Here is a 25,921-nt window from a genome sequence, read left to right as displayed (position 1 = left end):
GTCAAACTATTCTTTTAAGATGTAACAGATTGTTATTACACCAAAGTGCCTTAGCGGTCTTCATAATAAAACACTAAACCAACAGTGAGCCAGCCAAGCAGATACCTAGAGAGAGGCTGAAAGAAAAAAGCAAAAGAGTTCAAAAAAATTGATGAAAGTGAAATGAAGATGTTCAAGCAACTGAACCACACTAAACATAAAGCTAGACTGTCTTTCTGCTGTTTTTTTCCATACAGTTCATTCACAAATACCTATAATCTTGAAACATGATTGGTAGTTTTCAGTGTAAATCCAACATGATGTTATGTTGCAACAAGCGGATGTGACAGCATCCATCACATAAGCTGTGATTAGGGTCATGATACAGGAAAAGATGTGCTCAAGAATTGGTAAAAGTATGTTGTTTGTGAGGGTGCTCAGTGCTCAGTGTGCTAGTGAAAGAGACAGAGGCAGGATGTTGTAAAGCAGAGATTTAACCAGACACACAGGTTTGTAACCTGGGATGAGCGATTGTACCTGTTGAATTATTGATGTTTCTCTGCTTTTAAGAGGCAGGTGGTGCTGCTCATAACAAACTAGTTATTCTTTCCACCTTCAATTTCTCATTCTTTGTAGGTCTCCTCTGCCCACTGGCAGACTGGCAGGTGGACGAAAAGACACAGACATGCGCGAGTGCACATTCGGCCAAATGTATGCATACTGTATGCGTATGCATGCACAGAGACGTGCATATTGTATCCTCAGAATCAGTGTGTCTGTTAATGGGTTGACAGGTAATTCTGTGGTTTCCACAGTTGCCTGATTCATTCATCTGGAACAGAATAATTTTCAGAGCTTTTGCCATAAAGCCTCTTACAGACAGGCACCTGAATGTTTTAGGGGATCCCGTATTTTACTTTACTTTACTTTGAATATCAGATTTATAAATGAAAACAGCAAAAGGGCTGTGAATATAAACGTTGATGTGTGACAATATCTTATACTGTAGGGGGCAGGGACTGTGGAATTTGTCTCCCATCACTTACATTTAAATCATGTTAGGATGGGATCTTTATACAGCCAGTATGGGCAGGAAGAACATTTACAGCAACCAATAACTCTTACCATGTACATACGGGAATGTGAGCAAATTGTTTTAAAGGTCTCGTGTGTAGGATTTAGTGAAATCTAGCAGTGAGGTTGCAGAACTGAAACTTCTCCCATGTGCTAAGTGTTTAGGAGAACTACTTGACTGACAAAAAAATGCAAAAAATGTGAAAACACAAATGGTCCTATCTAGAGCCAGTGTTTGGTTTGTCCATTCTGGGCTACTGTGGAACAAAATGGCAAACTCCATGAGAGAGGACCAGCCGATGTTGAAACAGGTGACTTGCTTTACATCAACGATTTGACCAGTTGAGACACAGGTGACACCATCAGCCGGCTTGAGTCAAGCTCAGACCAGCCAGTTCACACCGCTGCAACTTTTTTCTGCAAAGTTCTAAAATGATTTAGTCTCATCATGAATTATTTGTCTAAACTGGGCTTAAGGAAACAAAAAGAATACAGATTCTCATTTTCAGGTGAATATAAATAAATGAAAACATAGTTATGAATACCATATACCATTTCTGCCAATACATGCTCCTAAAAAACTTACAACATTAACTTCTGGTGCATAGAAAAATTCTTTTATTTTGAGCTGAAATTGGAAAGGGCATTTTTGTTTCAATATCCCCACAGTGCATGTCGCATGTGGATGACTGCAGATGTCTCAGCTGAATATAAAAGGAGATACATCTGACAGTCAATTCTGCTACCTTGTGCTTCTATCACGATTTGAATTTTGATTTAACATACAGTATCTGCACAATCACTATAGGTGTTCAGGATTGAATTGCCTTTATGGGTTTGTATGGACTCCCAGAATCCACCTCTGCATTAACAGTCAGGTCTGCCAGCCTGTTTATGTTTGCCCATAATGCTTGGTTATCATGAAATATTTATTTATTCCACACTGGGGTTTTCTCCCGCACACTTCAGCCCTTTTATTCTCTGATGCACAGAGATGTACAAGCATCTGTATTCTGTTGGAGATTTCAAAAGATCTGCCACATCACATCAATGTGAAAATCTCCTGTAGTGTTTCATATTTACATGAAAGCACAAGACGTACGCACACACCACAAACAGAGAATCAGAAAGAGGAGTCATCAGTCATGGTGTTTAGATGGAGAGGTTGGTGGAGCTGAGATAAACGCCTCCTCTCTGGGGCACCTTCATCCTGCAGGTCTGCAGATAGTAGATAAGTCCATATTTCAGGAGTGTCGATTAAACTTTAGCCTCAACACAGATTTAAAGAGACTGATCTGAGAGAGATCATGTCTACAAAAATGATTCATCTTACTAAATGATCTATTCTAAAATTAAGTTAGCTGATCACTCAGTTTCTGAAAAATATACACTAGATGATCCAGCCAGTAGAGGTGCCGACCACATGTCAAATGCAGATAGAAATTACCTGCTATCATTTTCTCCCTCTAGACTGATAATTTACAATTTTGTGCTGTCAGCTGAGTTTTTATTCACATTGGCAGATATGTCGTTTTGAAATGCAGCTCCTAAATAAATCATCAGTGTCAGCAAGATGAACAGTTACACAAATGTGGATCATTTCCTCAGCAAAATGTTGTTTGACTTCCTGCATGATGAAAAAGAAAAGAAAAGTGTACAACTCAAAGCATGCTGTTTGGTGTTTGAGTATCTCAGGGTCATGTAGAATAGAGAGCTGAAATCTTGGTTGTAACACTTACCAAATATTTGATGTTCGATGACTTTTCCTACAAAAGAAAAAAAAAAATGCACAAAATGTTCTGAACATTTTTCAGTTGCATCACTGTATTACTGCTGCTGAATATGAATTAGGTTTGTGCTCTACTGAGATCAATACTATCACATTATAAACAAACATACACAGTCTAAATACTGATATGCATCTGACCAATATGGTGCCATGTGGGTGGAATTATAGGTTGCAAAATGAGCATGTTTAAGTTCCTAAACATGATTCTGACTTTGACAATGAGCACACAGTGAGGTGCAGGTCAGTGCAAGTTTTAGTAAAAGTCTGTCAAAATTACCATAAATGTATGGTATGCACAACAACATTATAATCATCTTTTAAAAACAGAATAAAACACCCTTAATAGATGAAAAAAAAGGGATCTACAAGGAAAATATAAATTTTAAAAAGACAAGATACACAACATTATTACCAATTATTTGCATACTTTCTATTTTAGGTATGTTAGAGGTATGCTGTGCAGTGAACGTGAAAGCCAACCCTGGATTCATTGTGTTTGGAGTTTCGCCTTACTAGATTTGCATTTTTTTCCCAGCATTGTGTTGGTGATTTTCATAGCTTCGCCTTGGGGAGCATATCTGGCACATGATGGGAACATGACAAAGGTTCCTATGTTCCCAGGGTCCCATGTTTCCAAGGTTCTATGTTCCTCAAATCAATATTCTGTGAAACACATCAGCCTCTCTACTGTGTTCATGCCCCTTTCTTGTCATTCTCTGTCCCTAAAATAGCTTTGGGTGGTTTACTCTGCATGTCAATACATAAGACATATCAGACAATGAGCCACACATTTATCAAAACTGATTTGTAAGATTGCATATAAAGGTTTTAAACCCTCTTTCCAGGTTGTTTTTTCAAACCTCAACCTGTTCGGAGCTGAGATTAGTCAGTTGTTATAGATACCTCACCTTAACCTGACCTTTGACCTCTCTCCTAACCTTAATGTGTTCATTAAACATGGTGCTAGACCTCCTTTTTAAAACTTAGTAAGCCCTTTTTTCATTCCTTAATTGGTTACGTGTTCGTTGTTTTTTAATGAATTTCTTGGGCTGCAATTACTAGTTCTCCTAACAGAAAGAGCAGCTATATTTAGACAAAGACCTGTACTAGTACAATTATTCTCACAGTCATGCTTTTAGTCTCCTCACCTAACCCACATCATATTAAGTGAAAACATAGCTGAGGAACATCTTTCTCAGGTTCACTTTATGTGCAATATAAAACAGGGGAACACAGGAGCAAAGGATTGACCCCCCTCTGGGATGCATGCTACTTACTGTCTGACACCTGGTTTCTACCTTTTCATGAAGTCCTGACCTCACCTGCACACTCCTATTGGCTGGGGGCTACACACCACTGCCCCAAGGTAGCAACTCAGGAACATCCTGAACATAGCAAAACAAAAGCATTTGAAAATACTGCGGAGGACAGGCTCCTTGCAGAAAAACATACAGCCACACACTTCTAGTGGGTCACAAGTGATGACTGGGAGGGATTACTTTTGTACCTCTGTTTTGAAAAATCCAACACAGTTGTCAGGGACCAAGCAGTGAAACAATGAAGACAACAGGATTTGGTTGGAAAAATAAGGTTTTATTTACCCAAAAAATGCCAAAAAACAATTCAAACCAAGAACTTACTAACTAGACCTATAAAAGAGCAGAACTATACTCAAAAGCAACAAAACATAGTAACTTAACGGAGCAAACTGACCTAACCAAATGAAACATGAGGGAACATATATAGTGGTTTGGCCAAACCATCTAACACAGAAGGGGAAAACAAAATGGACGCCCAGCTAGAACTAATACAAAGGAAAAACTAACTACACAAACCCCCCCTCTGACATGGCAGGTGATGGTATGGTCTGATTCGGTGGCCACAGTATTTAGGAGCTGTCTGCCCTTAGCCTTACGCCTCTCCAGGAAGTGAACTCCCACCAGCGTAGTAACTCAAACAGAGAACAAAGTCATTCTAGCCCTAACAGTATGAAAATGTGTGCACTCTATTTAAACAGTATATTGCTCAAAGGAAATAAAGAGATTATATATCAAATAAACTGTGTAATGTGGATTTGAATTTGATGAATTGTTTGGTTGCCTGCAAATGAAGTTACTTTGTGTGGCCTTGGCCATCACAACAGTAGACACTTAATAAACAAGTAAACAGATTGAATTTCCATTTTTCAGCACAAAATTTCAAATTCTGCACTCTTTCAAAACACAGTTTGCTCAAATCCTCTCTATCTCTTGTAGAAATTCCTACTGGCTTCAAAATCTGATTCCTTATTTAATTCAAGCCCAGGGGGATTAAATGCCTAAGAAATTCAAAATTCCCTCCTCACTTCTGTGAATCCCCCCCTCTGATTAAAAAGATATTTTCTTAGTTTCTTTACATTTAAAGGAAGAGACTGAGTGAATCATTTCCATTGAGCTTTATAGTACTTAGATGCTTCAGTATGTATGTATAGCCAAAAAAATGTTTGGGGACTAAGGCATGGAGCATTAAAGAAGAGTTGTGTGTTTAATTTTGAAACATTAAAACAAAGCCAATAACACTTTCCAGCTTTCTTGCCTAAGCTCCAAGAACTTAACTGTATATTTGCAGTATGGCGTCAGAAGCAGCCAGCTGAGGCAGCCACAGCAGTGCTTTCTCTTCAGAGTCCCAGCAGGCTCAGCCACTCTCGTCTGGTCCTCCACTTCTTGAAAGTGCTCACAACTAGGTCAGTAGCTGTTAGCATAATGCAATTCACCTGTGGCTGCTGTACCTGGTGCAGAGCAGATAATTTGGGTAATCCTTTAGCTCTCCTTCAGGAAAGCTCCCAGTTGCCTTAGCTGTGGGAGAGAACTCTGTCTGTGGTGTTGACGATATTGGCTCACTGCAGCAGTGCATCACAGTGTTACCACGGAGATTATGTTTATTGATTTTCACTATTTTTTAAGACTGACTTCTCTTCTGGGACAGCCCACTTCACGCTGACATCTTTGTGGCGGAAACTTCCCGTCTGTTGTTTGAGCTTTGTGTGAAAAACTCATTTAACAGCAGCTTATGAAAAAAGCTTTTCCATCAACTTTAGATGAGTTACCTTTCTATTATATGACTTACCAATCACATTGATGCATTTACTACGCCAAGAAAAAGCCCTAAATGACACCAGTTTGTGAAAGCTTGTTAAAGCTGTTGAAAATTGTACATTTTCCACTTTGGAAAGTTTTTTGAAAGGTTGAGAGTGCCAAACATTAAAGTTCAGCAGTGTTGACAGTGCAGGCTTTGGTTTGTTCTCTCAGTGTGTCACTTAGCTCTCTTCACACCTCAGCTATCAATAAAGGCCATGAAACAGCAACAGCAAAGAAGAGGATACAGCAGTGTCATCCGGAGTGAGCCAAAGTCTGCCGATTCAACAGGGAATATCAGCTTTGTGCTTAAGTGCTAGAACTGAGACTGAAACTTCTGAACTCGAGCACTTTCAAACATTTAATTCAAATCCAAGCAAAACATAACATACCCCTCATAGAGTAGCTATTAATTTTCTATGAAACATTATTTCAACATTCACTGTTTTTACATTAACACACAGGTCTATGTTCCTTCTGAAGGAAATGTGTGGGTGTAAAGTCAACAACAGGATGCAGTGGGAGTTCAACAGACAGGGAGGAGGCAGTGTGAAGAATCAAATAGAATAATAGAATAAAAGTGTTTCTTCTCATAATAGTTTAGGCGGATTAGGCAACAAATAGCAGCGTCAAAGGGGAAGGCAGAGAGGCAAGGATAACAATTTTTAAGTAGGAGTTATAGAAGCTTTGTTTGGATCTAACCTTGGCTTATTGTTAGGTAGCATAACACATACTTGCAAAATGGCAAATATCTGTCAAACTTCTGGTCCAGACCTTTTCTTACTGATAATGGATGAAACAAAATGGCATTTTAAGGGTATTTTAGTAAAAAAAAATTGTGGATACAGTCACCTTACTGATCAGCCTTCAGTATGAAGCAAGAGAACAGTATCGTTCACCTTCAAGGTATAATTGATCTTGACTGACATTTACAAGATTTGAGTTGATATTTCTCAGATGATGTATCGACCATTCAAACCATACAGCAGATGATAAGGAATCTATCTACCCTTAGAGGAGAACGGCAAAGGTCATTTTAAGTCAAGGGTGTAGGTTTCATTTCAACATTAGAGGAGGACCAAGCAGCAAACTCCAGGGCTGAAATATGAAGCCAACACGGAGTGCCAAATACTGCAGTTCCTCGTATGGCCACTTGAGGCTGGCTCCAGGTCCAAGTTAATCCCTATAGACCCCATGTTAAAATGTCCAACTTTACAGCAGAAATAAAAATGTTTACAGCCTGGTACAAAAACGGTTATAGTCTCAGCTAATTTCAACTCATGACAGTTGTACAGGGGTGAATTTTTATGTAACTTACCCATACATGTTTTATTGGGGCTCAAAGTTTGCATATTGAAGGGTGGGGCTGCTTGAGTGGCATATTGTCTGTAAGGCGTCAACACAGTCTATAGCCCCTTTTACACTGCCAGATTTTCGGCGAATGTTGGGCCGTTTTGTCAGCAAGCTGCGAGCGTTTAGACACACAGGGCCAGATTGTGCGAGTTGACCTGAGGTGCCCAATTTTCCACCTCATAGGGTACACATATTGGTGGAACCCTTTTGGTTTAAAAAGAATGAGGTGCCCTTCCACCAGGGGAGGGGCGGTTGATGACTTGTGGAAGGAGCTGTTGATGACGCCGCACGTGGGACCCACTGGTGGTGGATAAACAGGAAACAGCTGATAGCAGGAATGAGCAGCTAATAGCAAGAGGGAAACACAAACCTGACAGACACAGTAAAGATGAGCAACTGGGGAGACAAGGAATTGCGCGCCCTCCTTGCCCTCGCAAACGAAGAGGCCATTAACCGTCAAATGACGGGAACGGTGAAGGACGGGCCAGCTTATGAGAGAATCGCAGAATAACTGACCAGCCGCACCTTCCCTCGGAGTATGTCACTGTTAACATCATGCGCTGAGCTACATGTTTTGTTACTTGCTCACGCCCCCCATTGCCCCGAATAAGGCGCATTCTGTATAAACAAAAGTAAGCAGGCGGCATTTTGCTGCACTCACCGATTTTGTTTTTATACTACCAATGCTGAAAGAAGACTGATTGGCTTTCCTGCAAATTTGCACAATTCCTATTTAAAAAGGGCTTATGAGTCAGATCCACCCCTCGCTCCACCACAACTTCACCCTCCACCCAAATATGGTTACTTCTGGCTTCAAAAAAACAACATGGGGACAGCCCAAATGACAAACTTGAGGTTTCAGAATGGGAACTAATGGGTAGTTCATAAAGTTTCTCAAACCCATTCTTTTTATTAATTGACAAGATTCCCTTTCGGAAAAAGCCTCTATTCTCCCATTATGTTTGTCCTTTGCTTTTGACTATGCCACACTTCTGAATGATGTGGATCAATTTCTTTCTCTGAGTCATGAGCCAAACCAGAGTGCAATCAGTACTTAGCATTTAAACGAGAGAGAGCAAGCCTGCCGCTCACTTTGCCAACAATTCCCCAGACCCTTCCTTGAGGGTTTATACTGAATGTTGCACTTTGACAGAACTGTGGTTTGTGTATTAATGAGGCAGACATGACAGAAATCACTGAGTTCTGCGATATAGCACAGTACCCCGAGGAATTTAGAGGAGCATGAAAGGTACATCTACAGCTGTCTTCTCATTGCTATTGATCTATTATGAATGTTAGCTTCTACTTTGGCTGTGATTCATGCTGAGTTGGAGGTCTATTGTGCATGCTACCTTACATATACAGATTTTATAATAACTGCAAAATGTTCACAGGAAGAGCTTTTTCTACACAGATATTGAATACAACACATATTGGCTTTTTAATGCTGTCAGTACATATCAACACAAAAACCTGCAGACTCCTAATGGAAATCTGCATCTACAGCGTGTTTAAAGATCTGAATCTGATTTTTTGTTGCAGAGTTAGACCTATAAAGAATTCATAGAGCCAAGAACATTTAAAACACTTCTTTGCCCAAAAGCCACAATTCAGAAAGAGCCTTGAGCAATGTAAACATGTGATCCATTGACATATCCAGTGTACAAGATTTTTTTTTAAATTTCAGTTGTAACTTTTGATTTCTGTGGAGCCCCATCGAGCTCATCAAGTTTTTCCAATATCAGTTACAACTCCACAGAAGCGACTTCTAACAGATGAGTCTCACATTCCTTGGCTGATCCATTAATTATGAGCCAGTCTGATGACTCCTTTATTTGCCACATTCCTCTGAATCCAGATCCATTCATTATTTAGAAAAGTTGCATTTCGTCAAAAGAACAATACCAAATTAGAGGAGTAGGGGAGAAAAAAGTATTCATTATTTAAAGCCTATGTTGTAATGAAACAATTCCTCACAGTGGCTACGTTACCACTTACTGCTGTAGGAAACTTAAGAGAAAAAAAAACACTTCTAACTTTAAATGAGTCTGAGGTTGTGAAAGATTTTATTAATCCCAAAAGTTTTATCCAAAGCTTAACTTTGTTTAGTGTAACAAAAACATTTTCAAATCTAAAGGTGAGTTCCACTAATTTTACACATTGATATCAGTTTACTCATCATGGGAAACATTGCTCAGCCTGTGAAAACAGTTGCGTACAAAATCACTTCATCTTTCATTAATTCATAGACACTCAGCAGTTTACTGTATAGTGAGCAGTAAAGTTAGAGTTGAGGCACTCATGAATCATCCTCATTTTGTGTTTTAAAAACAACTTGTGAATCCCCATGCTTTCTGAAAGGCCAATACTTAATTGCTGGAGTACAACTTTATCTACACTAGATGTTCTAAATGTATGTAAAACATTTAACAGCAAGACATTTGTAAACACAGATAAGCCACTACAACCACAGCCAGCATAGGGTTTTCCCACCAGGTGCTAAGGGAGAGATTGCAAAGGAAAAACTTTAAAATGAAGTTCTTGTTTTTCAATAAAAGCACATATAGCACCCAGAATATACAATATAAATGTAGTTTTAAATCACATTTGTCTATGGAAATTTGCTCAGTTCTGCAACCAGCCCCAAGTGGCCAGTCGATGAATTGCAGTTTTTGGCACTTCCGCATTGGCTTCACTTGTCAGCCCTGGAGGTTGCCGTTTGGGCCTAACATGTGCAAGCACACTCACCAGACAGCCCCCAGGTGCCCCACCCACCCAAACACACACACACACACACACACACACACACACACACACACACAGTATGAGCCATCAGCCAGGGATTGCATTGGGAACAGAATGGCTGGGTATTGACAGTGTTGGACAAAAAGAGATCTTGTACTTAAGAAAAAGTAGTAATACAGCATAAAAATATTATTTTACAAGTAAAAGTTTTGCATTGACAATTGTACTTAAGTAAAGGCACAAGTGTAAATAAAGTACAAAATGTAAAAGTAGCTAATGACTATGCAGAATGGCCCATTTCATGTATATTAAAATTTTGGATGATAATTATTGATACATTAATATCTCGATCACTAAAATGTTGCAGCTGGTAAAGGTGGAGCTCATTTTATTTACTTAATATGGTACTGCTTGGCAGTTTGTAAATTTCCACCCTGAGGATCAATGAGGTTTTATCATAATTACATCATAGTTGGTTTATTTGTTGATTGTATATTGGATTATTAATCTCAATCTGAAAAGTTGCTAAAGCTGTAGTGAAGTAAAAAGTACAATATTGCCCTCTGAGATGTAGTGGAGTAGAAGCATAAAGTAGCAGAAAATAAAAATTAATAAATAAGTAAAGTACAAGTACCTCAAATTTGTCATACTTAGGTTAATGTACTTAATCACTGTACACCACTGGTTATTGACCTTCACATATTTTTTATGTGAAAATAAGACTACATAAGAATGCTAAAATATGTGATAAGGCTTATCTGAGGCTAAGCAGTGAAGTGGCTGCAGCACTCAGTTGGCTCAGTGTAGCGCTGCCTGATTGCACCAAAGCAGCAGGTCTAACAAATACATTTGCCTGAAAAATATTCTTGCACCAAGTTGCAAAGCATTAGCTCCCCTGGAATAATTTATAATATCTAATTACCATGTTACACACCCCTGTTTCCTCATGGTGTAGACTGTTAACTACAATGTAATGTAACCGCAGGTTCATGAAATCTCTATTTAAACACCCCTTTAATGTGATGGAATATTATGTGCAGCGTCTTGAAGGGTATTGCAATGTTAAGTGATATTAGATGCCAGCTGACTGTTGATGCATTAGATCCAGGTTGATTTGACTGCCATAATGGCACCGCTCATCCAGAGGCGAGGAGCTGCCCTTGACAGGAAAACAATATGGATGTTTTGAGGGATGACACACTTGCCTTTCACTGAGCACTCTAATCACTCAAATACAGAAAGGAAACCATCTCCTCTGTTTCCAAGGCAAACAAATGTGTAACTGGCAGGCCCCTTTTCTGCAATGCTGAACAAGCAGTGTATTTTGTGCATAATTTACCTCAGCAGAGCACATAATCTCACAAGACGTGGGTTCTTGTAAGGTTTCAGTGTGAGGAGCAACAATGGTCTGTCTGTAATTGCTGCTATGTGGGTGTTTTAGTGTTTTGTGAGTGCTCAATGTGCCTTGAAACTACAATATCTGTAATACCTAACAGGAGCCCAGACTCTCAGGAAATGTTATGCCATTTTAACGATTCAATGTCAACTCCAAATAAAGTAAAAGTGATATTTGCCAGGTGTAGAAAGACTCTGGTACAATTGTTTGGAAACACAGACTAAACTGAAAGACATTAGGTCTTCAAACCGTCAACATGAGAACCCTGTCTTATAAATTATGGATATTTGGAGCCATTTAGTTTTAAGTGTGAGCTGAAACAAGGATATTTCAGGTTCTACAAGGCTCTCCCAGCAAAGCAACTTTCTCCACTTGCTCCAGAGGTGGCTGCTGGTCTGATTGAAACACACATCACACAGTTTTCTATCAGCCGAAGAGGGCAGGTGTCTCAGAGTACCAACCCTATTGATTGGTGGTGCCTTTGTCTAGTTATTTAGCAGGAATCATTTTCATCAGTAACAAGGCCATGAGGTTAAAAGCCTGCATGAAAACATTCAGGGATTCAAAATAACTGAATTACTGAACTTATTTCAAATTACCAAGACTAAGAGTTGACAGCCATGCTGATGGCTCTGTGGTGCTGCAGCTACTTAGGCATGGCTGTGCCTCAAGATAAATGCTAACGTCAGCATGCCAACGTGCTCACAATGACATTACCAAGTTCCTGATGTTTAGCAGTTATGATATTAACCATGTTCATTCTTAGTGTTCTTTTAGCATGCTATAATTTGCTAATTCACCCACAACACAAAGTATAGTAGAGACTGATGGCTATTATGGAAGTGTAATGTATTCACTTGGGGAAAAAATTCTGCTTGTTTTACTGAATTTATTAGATTATCATGTCAATTCAGAAAAAAAGAGCATTTCTATTTATAAAAGCTTTTCTCAGAATCCTGATATAATGATCTCATTAATGATATACTATGCAGGATTTTCCTAAAAAGCAATAGACTCATACAAAGGTAATCTCTTTCAATCATTACTTATGATCCACTAGAAGTGTGTGGTGGTGCATTTTCTTCCAGATACTCTGCCCTCTGCCTTTATTGTTGTTATTTTCTTCTTATTTTGTGTTTTCGGGATGTTTATGGGCATGCCCCCAAGCGCTCAGGTGAGGTGGGGGCTTTATGAAATGGTAGTGACCACGTGCCAGACCCTAAGCAGCAGGCATCCACAAAGCACAACGCAGAAAAAATTGCTATTATAACAAGGTGAAACCAAGCCGCAACCACTGGAGCTGAAAAATGAAGCCGATGCAAAGGTGCCAAAAACTGCAGTTCAGTCAGGACCACTTTAGTCAAAGAAAATAATTTCGATTTGCAGTATTATATTTGGCAATATGGCTGTGCTCTGGGGCCTCTCTGGTTTTCCTAGGCCTATGCAGAAAGCCTGAGGTGGAGAGAGTACACCTTAGGCGGAGAGAACAAACCTCCCTGCCCTTCCATGTGCCTACATGAAAAGCCTAAGGCAGGGAAAGCAGCAGCAAAGACCCCCCGGGAACAGAACAGAGCAGTATCAATGACAAACAGAAATGACATTGATAAGTCAGACACAGCATGAAAAGAAGGATCTGGGGTGGAGGCGGGTTGCAAAGCAGCTTGCAAAGGAAGCAGCAACAGTAGGCAGGCCAAAGCAGTGTAAATAGGGCACCCTGAATGAGATTCGCCAGTTGGTTGCATAGAAAGGGATCATTTCAATCAATCAGCTGTTCAATCAGTTGATTGGGCTGCTTGAGATCAGTCAATGTAGCTGGGATGTGAGCTGAGGTTGACATAGTGTCCTGCCTGAGCTAATACTACGCTCAGTTCCTTTGAACAGCCACTTGAGGCTGGCTCCAGAAGCAAGTCAATCCCCACAGAAAATGCCAAACTTAACAGCAGAAATAAACATGTTTACAGCCTGCTACAAAAAACAGTCGAAAATTTCCTCCTTCATGAAAACTGTTTGGGGGGATTAGCTTTTATGTAGCTCATCATCAACACATACATTTACGCATATTTAAGGGTGGCCACCCTCTTGTCCAAATATGGTAAATGGGTGACGTCACAGTGGCTACATCAATTATTTTATAGTCTATAGGCGAAACACCAAACAAGAGCGAATCTGGGCCTGCTTTCACTTTCACTTTCATTGGGGAGCATGTTTGCATACATTAACCAGCTATCCTGCATATATACGTTTAATTCGGAAAAACAAAGCAAAGGCATAATGCTTCTGTAGGTTATAGGCTTAAACCAAAATATTGGAAGAGTTTTAACTTTGACATCAACATGCTTACATGCTTACAGCTAATATTCACCAGGCACACCACCCTGGTTCTTTTAATGCTAACATTTGCCAATTAACAGTAAATACTGAAAACATTAGCAAGCTAAAAATCTGACATGAAGATGGCGCTGGATAAAAAGCCATGGGATCATGAATGTCAGTGGAATTTATTCTCTATGTACAGTGAATATCTCTATTCATTTTCAAGGCTGTCCATACCATACAGTTATTTCGATATTTCAGTCTGCACCATAGTGAACTGACTGACCGAGACACTAACATTGCCATCTCTAATAGGTATTAAAAACACTACTCTAAAAAGTTAACTTTCTCAAGTACATAATAGATAACATTCTAACTTCAAAGTAGTGCTGTTATCAGGAACAAATGTCTTTAAACAGAAACTTTCCTCAGCTCAGGAGATGTCCTTGCCAACGGCCTGATGAAATACTGATATGAAAAGCGACAGGCAGTCTTAAGCATACACACGTTTATTGGAAACTCTCTGAACAAATGCAACACAACTGATGCAGAAAAGCACAACACACACTTAGCACAGAGTTACACTCACACACACACACACACACACACACACACGCTCAGCTGCCGCAGTAGCACTGTGCAGTCTGACAGCAGGTTTGTTGAAGCATAAATTCATTGAACTAAACTTGGGATGTAGCTCTTTCAAACAGTCATGTCAGGTTGTTCATTTGCATATAATAAGGACTAATGTAGTAATACCTATGCCCTGATTACAGGGCGGACATTTTTCATATTAACATCCTCAAACCTTAATGTGTTTCCAGTGATGTGTTGACTCCAAGTGAAGCAGCTCAGAATTCCCGTCATAGCAACAAACGTAGGCTCCAACGATCACACTTTGACAAGATACATTAGGCTCCTTTGTTTTCTTCATGGACAAATTTCACACAGCTGCAGTCCTTTATTGTACATAAAGTATATAAACAGCAAAACACAGCTCAAAGAGTTCTCAAGGCCAGACATGCTTATTCATAGAAAACAAGTCTTTTCTCACAAATGGAACTGGCATGCCATGAACAAAGATTCTTAAATCGACTCTTTTTTTTTTTCTTCAGACATCTATTCATTATAATTGATAATTATTTAATTATTCTTATTTTTTAGTTACTTTTATCCCTTCAGTCCTTGGGAAGGTGAAATGACATGAAAAGAAAAATACACAGAATAACAAGCACTGGTTGCCTTTGAGCATCCGATTTGAAAAAAAAGAAAAGAAATATGTACCTTATAATATTTTTTTCTGTAGAAAATTATTGAGCTTTCCTTTCAAAATGACACATTCACCATTTGAAAAAAAACACCTACTGCTACAAAAGTATCTATAGCACCAAATTAAAACAAATCATGGAATGATTTGACAGAAAAATAAAGTGAAAATACTAATACGGATATAACGTCTGAACAACATTTTTTCCCCATTATACACTGCACCATTTAATAGGATAATACTAAATGACAAAGTACAAACATCAGGCTGCCATGTTACACCAATGCAGGTCTACAGAACATAATGCATCTGTGTCACAATCATCTCCAAATCTTCCTCAAAGATGTCAAAAATCTCACAGTCACAGATCTCCAGGTGCTGAAAGACTTGTTGAACCAGCGAGGAGGTTACAAGTTTCTCTCCAGTCAACTCTCAGAGTCTCATTAAGTCCCGTCACAGAGTCTGATGTGCAGAGTCGAGCACCTTTTTCCTCTCTGCTGAAAGGCTCATTCTTTGTAAAGTTTCATTTTGTATTGCATCCGTGCTGGATAAGTCTTGTCGAAACCTTCACGCACACACACACATACACACACACACACACACACACACAGTTGTAAGAAGCTGCCAATGGGTTGCAATAGTGACAGAGGCTTGATTGTGGCTAATTTGAGTAAATGATGTTTAAAGAGTTTTGAAAAGAAGGAAGCTTTGCTATGTCTATTTAAGCAAACAGCAGCTGAAGATGCGGCTGTTTCAACTGTTGCCTTTTACAAAAACGTGTGATCTTTTGACAGTGATGACAAATATACAAATAGGCTTGACTAACATTCTGACAAGATAATAAAATAACAAAATGATCTTCTACATTTGGCTTGCTGCTCATTTCATATCATGCTGTTTTGATGTGCTATTTCCTGTTTTTCACCCTTCACTTTTCAGTGCAAATATATAATCATTTCCTTCCTATGAAGCTTGGTTGGGTTAAAGGTAAGATAAGACTGCACCTTCCCATTCATGTCACAGCAATGGCAAAAAAGACATAGTAACCAAGGCAACAAAATGATGCATCCTTTTTAACAATACTTTGTAAGAGGCTACAAATTGCTTTGTTGATGATAGGGAACCAGTTATCTTGCTATGTGTCATCTCGTTCAATAAAGCATAACAGGGCATAACGAACAACCTAAGCAGGAAGAAAGCTACAAATCTTTGGTGTTTGTCTCGACGTGCTTACCCTAAATTAAGGCTGGAAATATTAATAAATAATGGAACATTAATGGATGAATAATACATCACAATCGCTGCCCCAGGTTCAGGCCTGTCGTCTCCTGAATGCGAGATTGTCTATTTGTGGGGCTTCAGTGGGCTGAAAGCCATCTGCAATGCTCGGGCAGTCCGTGGGGCACCTCATATAGTCCTAATGCGCTCATAAGCAGGAGCCGCTGACCTCCCTTAATGAGGATTAATGCAGGATCAGATTGGAGTTTGTGCCTGTCCAGACACACTTCCACCACGTCATTCCCACCTGCCTGTTATAGATTGCACTCATTGAGCTACAATTTGGGTTCATGTCCCAGTGTAACCTTTGGGAGCATGTGTTAAATGCAGGGCTTGTGAGAAAATAAAGTTGAATGGTGACGAGGAGAGGAAGAGGAATGGGGAAGAGGTGATATGCAGGATTGCACTGGAAAGCTATACAAGCCCTGAGAGAATGGGAGGAAATGGAATATAAAAAAATGGGTGGATGTAGAAGAGTAAAGGTGGGGAACAATGAATACTGTCCTCAACATGGACCAATGCTTTTCGCTAATGTATTGGTTATACATCTGGAATTTTGTTGCACTGGAAGACCAAGAGTGACCAAGAGCAGAGGAGGAATGAATAGAGCAGTGCCTCAAGTTCTTGGGTTTAAAAGGGGACCTATTATGCTCATTTTTAGGCTCATGCTTGTATGTTGAGTTTCCACTAGAATGGTTTTGCATGCTTTTAAAAAACATTTTATTTTCCTCATACTGTCTGTGCTCTAACACCTGTATTCACCCTCTGTCTGAAATGCTCGGTTTTAGTGCCTGCCCCTTTAAGCCCCCCTCCAGAAAAAGCCCAGTCTGCTCTGACTGGTTAGCGTGTCCTGGTCTTCAGCATCTCTGCATCTCTTAACCATCTTTGCAGCCAGGGAGTGATTGAATGGAGTATAGCAGCACTTTCTACTGTGAAAGAAATCACCAATAATAGCTTCTATACACAACAGGACATGTTCCAAAAGGGATGTGATCCAAAATCAGGGAGAAATTAACAACATTGGCAACTAAGATGACACGTTTTTTTGACGTTAGTACGAAGTTACAGGTTTGTACATATACGTACAAAACGAGCCGGTAATTTGTGTATATCCCATGTTATCAGGAAGCCTGTGATCACGTGAGCATGAACTGACAGGAGTAAATAAAGACTAAATACAAAGACTAAAAGCCTGTGTAAGGAGCCAGGTTAGGGTGGTGGAAGGGTCAAACTACAAAGGACTTTCCCCCAGGGGACCAGTGTTTGGGACTGTGATAAAACATAGTGAGCTTTGACTTATTTTTAGGTACAGTGTAGCTTTGTTTTTCTTCCTAAACCTAACCAGTGTAATTTTATGTGAAGTACATAACGTCATTTGTGACGCCAAAATTTGTTAGATATCATGTGAACCGTTGTATGTGCATTTTCGTAAGATATCATACCAACCGTTGTATGAGGGTAAAATAACCCGTATCATAAAATAAACACTTCAATAACGGGCCTTAAGCAGATGACCACATAAAGAAATCTGTCACAAGCTGACATCAGCTTGTCTTCTCTTCAAAGAAAGAAAAACAAACATTGGAAGCAGAATATTCCAAACGGTCTGAAGGCTGAGGTTTTTGCTCTCGGGAATTACTTTTACATAGGTTAACCTAGTTATTTTAAACTTTCGCCCCATTTAATATGAACATCCAAATTTGTAACATCATATATGTGAGGGAAATGAGGAATACGATAATAGGTCCCCTTTAAACTATCACATTGGTGTCCTCTGAAGATGCAGTGGGCATCTAAAAGTCTAAATGAAACAGAGAAAGTCACTAGATTTCTGGCATGACTAGCTGCATCAAATCCCATAATTAGTTTCAAAGTGTGACATATAACATACTATATTCTAATAGTTTATCTGGTTTGATTTCATGGTTTGATTGCTGTGACATTTCATGGGATTTATCAGGGTCTCCCTAATTTACTGTCCCAATCCTTTAACAGCCAAACATTAAATATACTCCAACAACTGGCAAACCACATTTCTCATTAAGCAAAAAGAAAAAAAGAACTCCAGTAAAAACTGGCAATATTTTCATCTTCGTTCACAACCATTAGTAAGACGTGTTTCCTTAGGTTTTCAACATGTTCTTCTCTCTTCCCTCTCAGAGGCGATGTCCCATATTCGTGGGTTCCTCTCATACATCACATCTAAATATAGACTTTCACGCCTGCTGAGCAAGAACCAGATATAAAAAAAATAATAAAAAAAAGAATGCAGGTGTCACCGAGACAGGGTGCAACAGGAGATGGGCTGAGGTGTAGAATTGTCCACTGGAATGTATACAAGAGCCAGTCAGTCACTGGGGATGGGGAGGTGGGCTTGGTGGCTTGGTGAGGGTGTTGGGGGGAGTCTCGGTGGTGGCCACTAGTCATACTGGCCCTTCAGTCAAGCCCTCCAGGGGAAGGGTGGTGGCATTGTCAGTGGGCTGTGGGTCATCCTGGGGATGCAAGGGCGTGTGGGCAGCAGCAGCAGCCAGACTGGCATAAGGCAGGTGGCAGTCCGTGTGCAGAAAGGGTGGGTAGTGCTGGCGATAGCAGATGTACGCAAACAGCAACCCGATCACTCCTCCAACAAAGGCGTCTGCAAAGTTACAAAAACACACACATTTAAAGGTATGCGTCTTTAGTTATTTTAGCCCATGTGGAGGAAGAAAAATAACACCTGCTCTTGGAATGAGAACAATTAGGCATTACTGTACTGTGTGTGCAGTAGTGTTCCAGTGAGCATTCATCATGCTTGGCTCGTTTAGAGTGTGATGAAAGTAAACTGAGAGGCAAAGCGATGAATCTGTTCTACTGAGCACTGGGCTAACTTGCCTCTGGACAGGCTGTCTCTGTCATTTTGTCATCTGTGCTGAATAGTTTCGTATTATACCTGCCCCCCTTTAAGCTATAATACATCATATAATATCACACTGCCATGGTGAATATTAAGCCTATATTGCTGGGTATAGATCAAAATGACATGGCCAGCTGGTGGCTGGAACAGCTGAAGTGGAGGATTCCATGATATCAAAATTATGTTTTTCCATAGGGCTCACCATACTCCCTTTATTTTCCTCCTGCTGGGTGAAATGAAATATAGCATAACTTCGATTTCCACCATTCATAAACTATACAATGCATGAGCTTGCTCTGTGAATGTTTCATCGACTCCTGTCAACTGAATTTAATAGACTGTGACTTGATGCAATATATTAGTTTGGTGGCCTCATTGAGACAGTGATTGGAAGCCCAGCCTTTTCCCCCGGGAGGAGAGACCGCACCTCCGAAGTGCAACGGGATGGTGAGAATATTAGAATCCATCAAGCATGGCTCAGCAGCCAGGCTAATGGGGGCTCCCAGCTTGTGTTTACACTGAGCACAGATTGGGACCCCCTCGAGTTTAATGGGCTGCACCATCGCTGCTTACTTACAGTCTGCTGGGGAGAGGGAGGAGGAAAAAGTATGTGTCTAGCTAAGAAATACTGTGAGGACTGAGAAAGCTGCTGGCTTGCCTTCAATTGCTATGTGTGTTGCACTTTTGATGTAAATAAAATCCCGGCTGCAGAGGCGGATCTTCCTATATGTGGCATCAGGGTGCCAAAATAGCACCCCCACCCCCCCACTACGTAAGGGAAAAATGATTGCTAACTGTTAGTCTGTAGAAGTGTTACCACCTCCAGTCCTGGCAATGCAGTTCATGATAATGTGCTCATTAGTGAGTGATCATAAAAGTCAGTACATGCTAGAAAATTGATGGGTACGGTGGAGTAAGGTGTTTTTTGGCGAGCATTAGAGTAAAAGAAAATGAAAGGGCAAAAACCATCTGGGTGCAGTACAGAAAAAGTACACAAAAAGACAAAATCTGCCAACCTGCACGTCTTTTATTTATTTTAATTTCTCATTAGCTCTGGTTCTTGTTTGTAATAAAATCAATACATTTTAAATATATCATAATAATTTTATTTTTGTGTGGGGTGGGGGTAAGGGGGTGTTGTCAGGGGAGGCTTATCTTGGGCACTGAATGTGCTAGGTCCGGCACTGCCTAGTTGTTAAAAGAGTTGTCTGTTTTGTAGCTGCCCTGCTCTCCAGGAACATATGGCTCACTAAAGCTAATTAACACCATATGACAGAGCTGTCACCATATTACCACATATTCGCTCCCACACCCGCCCACATATGCATTCCCTTCCCTCTGTCCCTCCCAAGTCTCCTTCCAGCTCTTTCGGGCCAGATATGCAAAACTGAAGCTTTTAATTATAAATTTTTTCCCAGGCTGCTGAATTAAATGCTACCTCACTGTCATCTAAGGCACTTGTCAGAGTATCAAAACCTGCCATTATGCTGTGGCAGACAGAAAACAGCCTTATAAGACACAATTTTCGGTCTGTTGGGCAAATAAGCAGGCTGCCCAGCATGATTTACTGCTCAGTTCTTTAGCCTTTGCTTGATTTGTCAGCCATGCTGATTAAGTTAAAAATGTGATTACAGCAGTACAGCTGTTTGAAATGAGCATCACCCTGAGTTTGCCTTATAAATGATCTGTATAATCAATCTAAGAGCGCCTTGAGCCAGGTGTGATTGAAACAGAGTTCTGCACAGCAATCCATCTGTGGCTGAGACAAGCAGATTGTACTCAATGTAAGTTTTTTAAAAAAACAGCTTTTTTCTTTTTTGGACAGTTATTTTGATTAATGCAGAGAAATCATATTCATGTGTCTGAGCTGTTACATGTAGGCAGACCTTGCCAGTGGTGTTTGTAGTCGCAGGTCCGGGACAATGCAATCATCATGGCGCTGTAGAGAGGCAACACCATAGCACAGAGACGCCAGCTACGCCCTCGACCCTGATCCGTAAAACACTGCAGCTTCCCCGCCAGGTAGAAGGAGGTGAAGCCGAGTCCAGAGAATGCAACTAGCGGGTAGACAAAGAGAAATAAAAGAAAAGGGATCAAAATCGAATACAGCATTCAGATTATAAACTCTAAACCTCTCTGTGACTGTGGATTCCTCTCGTATCTCAGCAAAGACATAAACTGCGAGTCTCAAGGGACTGTGTTGTAAAAGTCAATTACATTGCATGATGGACACGTTTGCAACAGTCACAGCGCAAAATAATAAAATCAACCATAAAACAGACAGCTATAGTGTGATGACAAAGTATTTTAGACAGAAAAAGGTCACAAAGAAGGCAGATGCAGCTTATCAACTGCCACCCTCTTGCAGGTAAGCCCTGAGGGATTAAACTGCAGCTTGTTAGGAAAATACCGTCATACTAAATCACTGTGTGCTACAGGTGCATGATCAAGGAGATTAATCAGGAATGTGCATGGAGTTTGTATGTAGCCTGAGTGTGCATCTCTGAGCCAATACACAGTACAAAATTAGATTCTTAATGTCTGATTTCTATGCAAACACTGCCAAACTGAGATAAGCGAGGAGACTGTGTCAGTCCCAAATTACACCACATCTCCAGATGAGTGTAGAGCTGATACATTATTACATAGCTGATGCAAAATATTAATTTTGTCCAGCAGCTTTCCTCTGCACAGGCCCGCCAATGGCATGAGAGTGTAAAGTCACAGTGAAAGCTAAAGCCTTGCATTAGAAACAAATGTGACCGAGCTGGTGGCCACGCTGTGTAGAAGGAGGTCTTAGTTGATGGCGGTTGGTGTAACAGAAACAGTGGCGGGCTAATTGTATGAAATTGAGGTTGTGTGACGGAGCTGTGAAAGGTGGTGCTTAGACAGGGTCATTTGTTTACTGCTGCGGCAGGCCAAACAGCACCCATCAGCTGCCCATTTGTCATTCGACTGCCAAACTGGCCAAGAATACTGAGGATGCCAGGACACGTGTGTAGCCTGTAGAGAGAGAGAAGGGATGGTGGCAAGAAAGGGCAGAGGCACAAAGTCCAGCTGTCTCAGCGGCTGTCCTGCTGTCAGGGAGCAAGACTTGGCTCCTTTATGAACCCAGCATTTTCCATTTTGCAATTTGGACCAACATATTGGATGGCTGGTATAGCCTGATATTGGGTTTTCATTAAAAATGATTATACAGCGTTGCACACCTCGGAAATGATGGATATAATGTAGTTCACTTGATTGAATTTTTAGTTTAAAATTGACTCCGATACTGAACACAGCACTCAATCTAATGTGGAATTTTGGTTAGGTTCCACAAAGCTATGTATGGAGTACTTTATTTTTTCGTATTGCTACCCAGCCAACATATCTATGTAAGCATTTTCAATGAAATCCATCCCCCATTTTCTTATGAAAAGTAATGCCCAAAAATATGTACATATCCTGCGTTATCATGAGCCAGTAATTCATGTATAACCCACCTTTTTTGGAAGGCTGCTATCATGTGAACCGTGCACTGACAGGACACGGGACTTTCTTCCAAGGAGATTGGTGTTCATGAACGTGTGAACTTTGAGGGAACTTTGAGTCATTTTACGGTATGTCGTCACAATGTTTCTTTTCCTAAACCTCACCTTTGGTACTTTACATCAGGGGCGCAGATGGGATTTTTGAACTGGGGGGGACCAAGCTGTCAGCAAATGATTCAATATATACATATATATATATATACATACATACTGAAGCTGCAATAAACATTAGAATCGTGAGTTTTCTGACTGAATGAATATTGGTAAACAAAGGCCTACCTGATCAACACTAGCCATACATGATCAAACTGTTGCTGCTTACTAAATAACATTATACATAAAAATAACAACATTAAAGATATTCACCTACAGCCTAGAATGCTGTTATTTCACATTTAGCCTACTTCAGGTATGTCCAAATGCCTTCTTATTATTTATACATATATATGTGTATATATATATATATATATATATATGTATATATATACAGTATATATATATATATATATAAATACATAAAATAGATATATATAAATATATATAAATATAAAACTGCCAATATATATAAAATAGATTGGAAGTCGGAACTCGGAGCTCCGAACAACATAACCTCCGAACTGAGCGCTTCCCAGTTTAAAAACTGGGACATGGAACATGGAATTCGAAAAAAATGGACAGTTAATGAAATGAAACGAAAAACCCAACGTTTATGCTTGTAGATGCTAGATTTCAGTGCTTTTCCGACTTCAAAACTCCGACTTACGAGTACAACTGAATGCACCATTAGTCGTAACACAAACACTGGGCTATCAATGGATCAGCTGTGCAGTGTTATTAACCGAGAATTACATGGATAATTGAACACCTTGCTTTCCCAACTCAGCAAGGATCTGCTCCAGCCTTTCCCCTTCTTGAATTGGTGTAATGTGGATTGATCACTGACAAGGCTACTGCCGCTGCCATTTCAACTTTGTGCTGCAATGTAAGTTAGCCTAACTAACGGATAATTGGTCCTCTTTTTTACCTATGTGTGGGGGGGACAGTGGGGGGGGACGGTTCGGGGTCACTATAAATCTGGGGGGGACATGTCCCCCCCGTCCCCAGTGCCATCTGCGCGCATGCTTTACATTAAGTATATAATTGTCCCATGAATGTCATTCATGGGGCACTAATACATAGAATATCAAACCGTTGTATGTGGATATGTTGAACCATGTAACAGTTTCTTATTAATTACACTCAAAATCAAAAATGTTTATATGATAGTGGTGGAAGAAAAGTCAAAGGAATGCCAAAATTAGTAGGTGTCAGCCTCTGGTGACCTTGAATGTCTGTATAGAATTTCAATGCAATCCATCCAATAGTTGTTGAGACATTCTGGATCAAAGTGGTGGACATCCATAGAGCCATACTGCTGTTGCTGACTATACTGTATGGGCCCCTTGGGTGGCCTATACACTCTCTCTTACTAGAAACCATATGGTGGTTTAGTTGGCAAGATTAAATCTGGCCAATGCATCCCTATTAATTGCTTAAGCTTTAAAGTGGACCAGCAGTTCATAGCTCATTGGAAAGGAAATGCACCCAGGGCTAGATGAAACCAGTTAATATATTCCGCCAGTTAAATCAATCCATATGGAGATCAGGGAAAATATGAAATATGCAAAAAAATTAATTGGCACCCTGCGGTATATAAAATCCTGCACATAGTCATCATCGCCGCCTACGAAGTGTGCCGTATGGGTTCAACAGACAACAACACATTACTTCCATGCTTTCTTGCTCAGCTCATCAGTGCAGTACTTCTGTTCGGAGGTCACCAACAAGCCATCTGAGGTCATCAGCCTCAGCATCCCTCAGTACACATCCATCTAACTTCTGGGTGACCTCACCACATTTCCAATCACACAGCAGCTCACACCATTCATTTTAATAGCTCTAACTATAGCTAAGACGATTACATTAGTCATTTGGATAGATGGAACTAAATTACCCATGAACCAGCGACTCAGTCTGCTGACTGAACACTTTCACTTTGGAAAACTCACAGCAGTTATGAGAAAATCACACATTTACAAAACACATGGTCTCCCATATTATAGTCTCTGAGCAGCTGATCCACTGATTAACAGCAATTTAATAACACAGATATAAAAACATTTATTTCTTTATTGTAATGTCATTTTAACAGTAATACATTAATTTTTGTGGTTTCTTACTTTTTTTTCTTTTGTCTTGTTTAGTTAATTGAATTTATCTTTGTGAGAACTGAACACAAAACAAAGCTGTGGATCCAGCAGCGACCACTATCACTTGTTAACATTATTCATTCAGAGTCAGTGGTGTAAGGTAGTTACAACAGGCTGCAGTGCACGCTATTATGACGGGTTATAAGTTATTGTGCACATATTGTCTCGTCACATGATCAGAGACTTGACATTGGACACATATTACCCACCAATCACCACTGCATATCTGCATATCACAAAAATACCCCAAAATGAGAAACTACTGATTCAATTTAAAAATTGTAATAGTTTATTATAGTTTATTTGGAATAAGCATATCATTTTGTTATAGATGCTATTGACAGTTTTACAAAACATGACGGAGATGGGTTTTACTTTTTCAAGGGCATATATAGCAAAAGGCATTGTTTTCAAATTAAAGCTGCAGTAGGTAGAAAGCCTGAAAATGGTTGATGTTTGAGTCTCATCTGAGTCAGGTTTCGTTCGTCTCCGCCCTGAGCCCCTCCTACCAGACGAGCACGCTAGTATTTTATCCTACTTGGTTCTATTTCTCCCTCTCTGGGAGCCTCGGCTCTCCCTCACCGCGCAGCAGCCCTCCCCATCCCTCCCTCGTGGCCCCGCACATACTCCCGACCCTCACTCTCCCTCACCGCGCAGCAGCCCGCCCCATCCCTCCCTCGTGGCCCCGCACATATACCCCGAGGCTCGGCTCTCCCTCTCCGCGCAGCAGCCCTCCACAACCCTCCCTCGTGAAACCGCACATACTCCCGAGGCTCGGCTCTCCCTCTCTGTAGACTCACAAGTCAGTCTTTAGACGCTTTGCTTAACTAAAGACTGATGACTTTCTCCCTGATTTTGTGTTTAGATGGGCGGATACAATTTCAGAGTTTAAAAAAACTCCCTACGTTGCAGAACCAATAGTAAATCTGCAGGGCGGTC

The 25,921-nt window shown here is 40.3% G+C and overlaps 1 protein-coding gene across 1 annotated transcript in view; it reads right to left on the bottom strand.

Annotated features, from left to right (window-relative positions):
• Positions 1–17,974: 17,974 nt before the first annotated feature.
• The window catches only part of plpp4 (phospholipid phosphatase 4), a 56,242-nt gene continuing 48,295 nt past the window's right edge, over positions 17,975–25,921 (bottom strand). Inside the window, exons 6-7 of the mRNA XM_050071374.1 lie at positions 21,087–21,257; positions 17,975–18,942 (exon numbers count right to left, since the gene is read on the bottom strand). Coding sequence (XP_049927331.1) covers positions 18,731–18,942; positions 21,087–21,257 — 383 coding nt within the window. The 3' untranslated portion in view covers positions 17,975–18,730. The remainder of the gene's footprint in view (positions 18,943–21,086; positions 21,258–25,921) is intronic.

Source organism: Epinephelus moara, chromosome 19 (genome assembly GCF_006386435.1).
Source record: "Epinephelus moara isolate mb chromosome 19, YSFRI_EMoa_1.0, whole genome shotgun sequence".
NCBI lineage: Eukaryota > Metazoa > Chordata > Actinopteri > Perciformes > Serranidae > Epinephelus > Epinephelus moara.
This window is presented reverse-complemented; position numbering and strand designations above follow the sequence as displayed.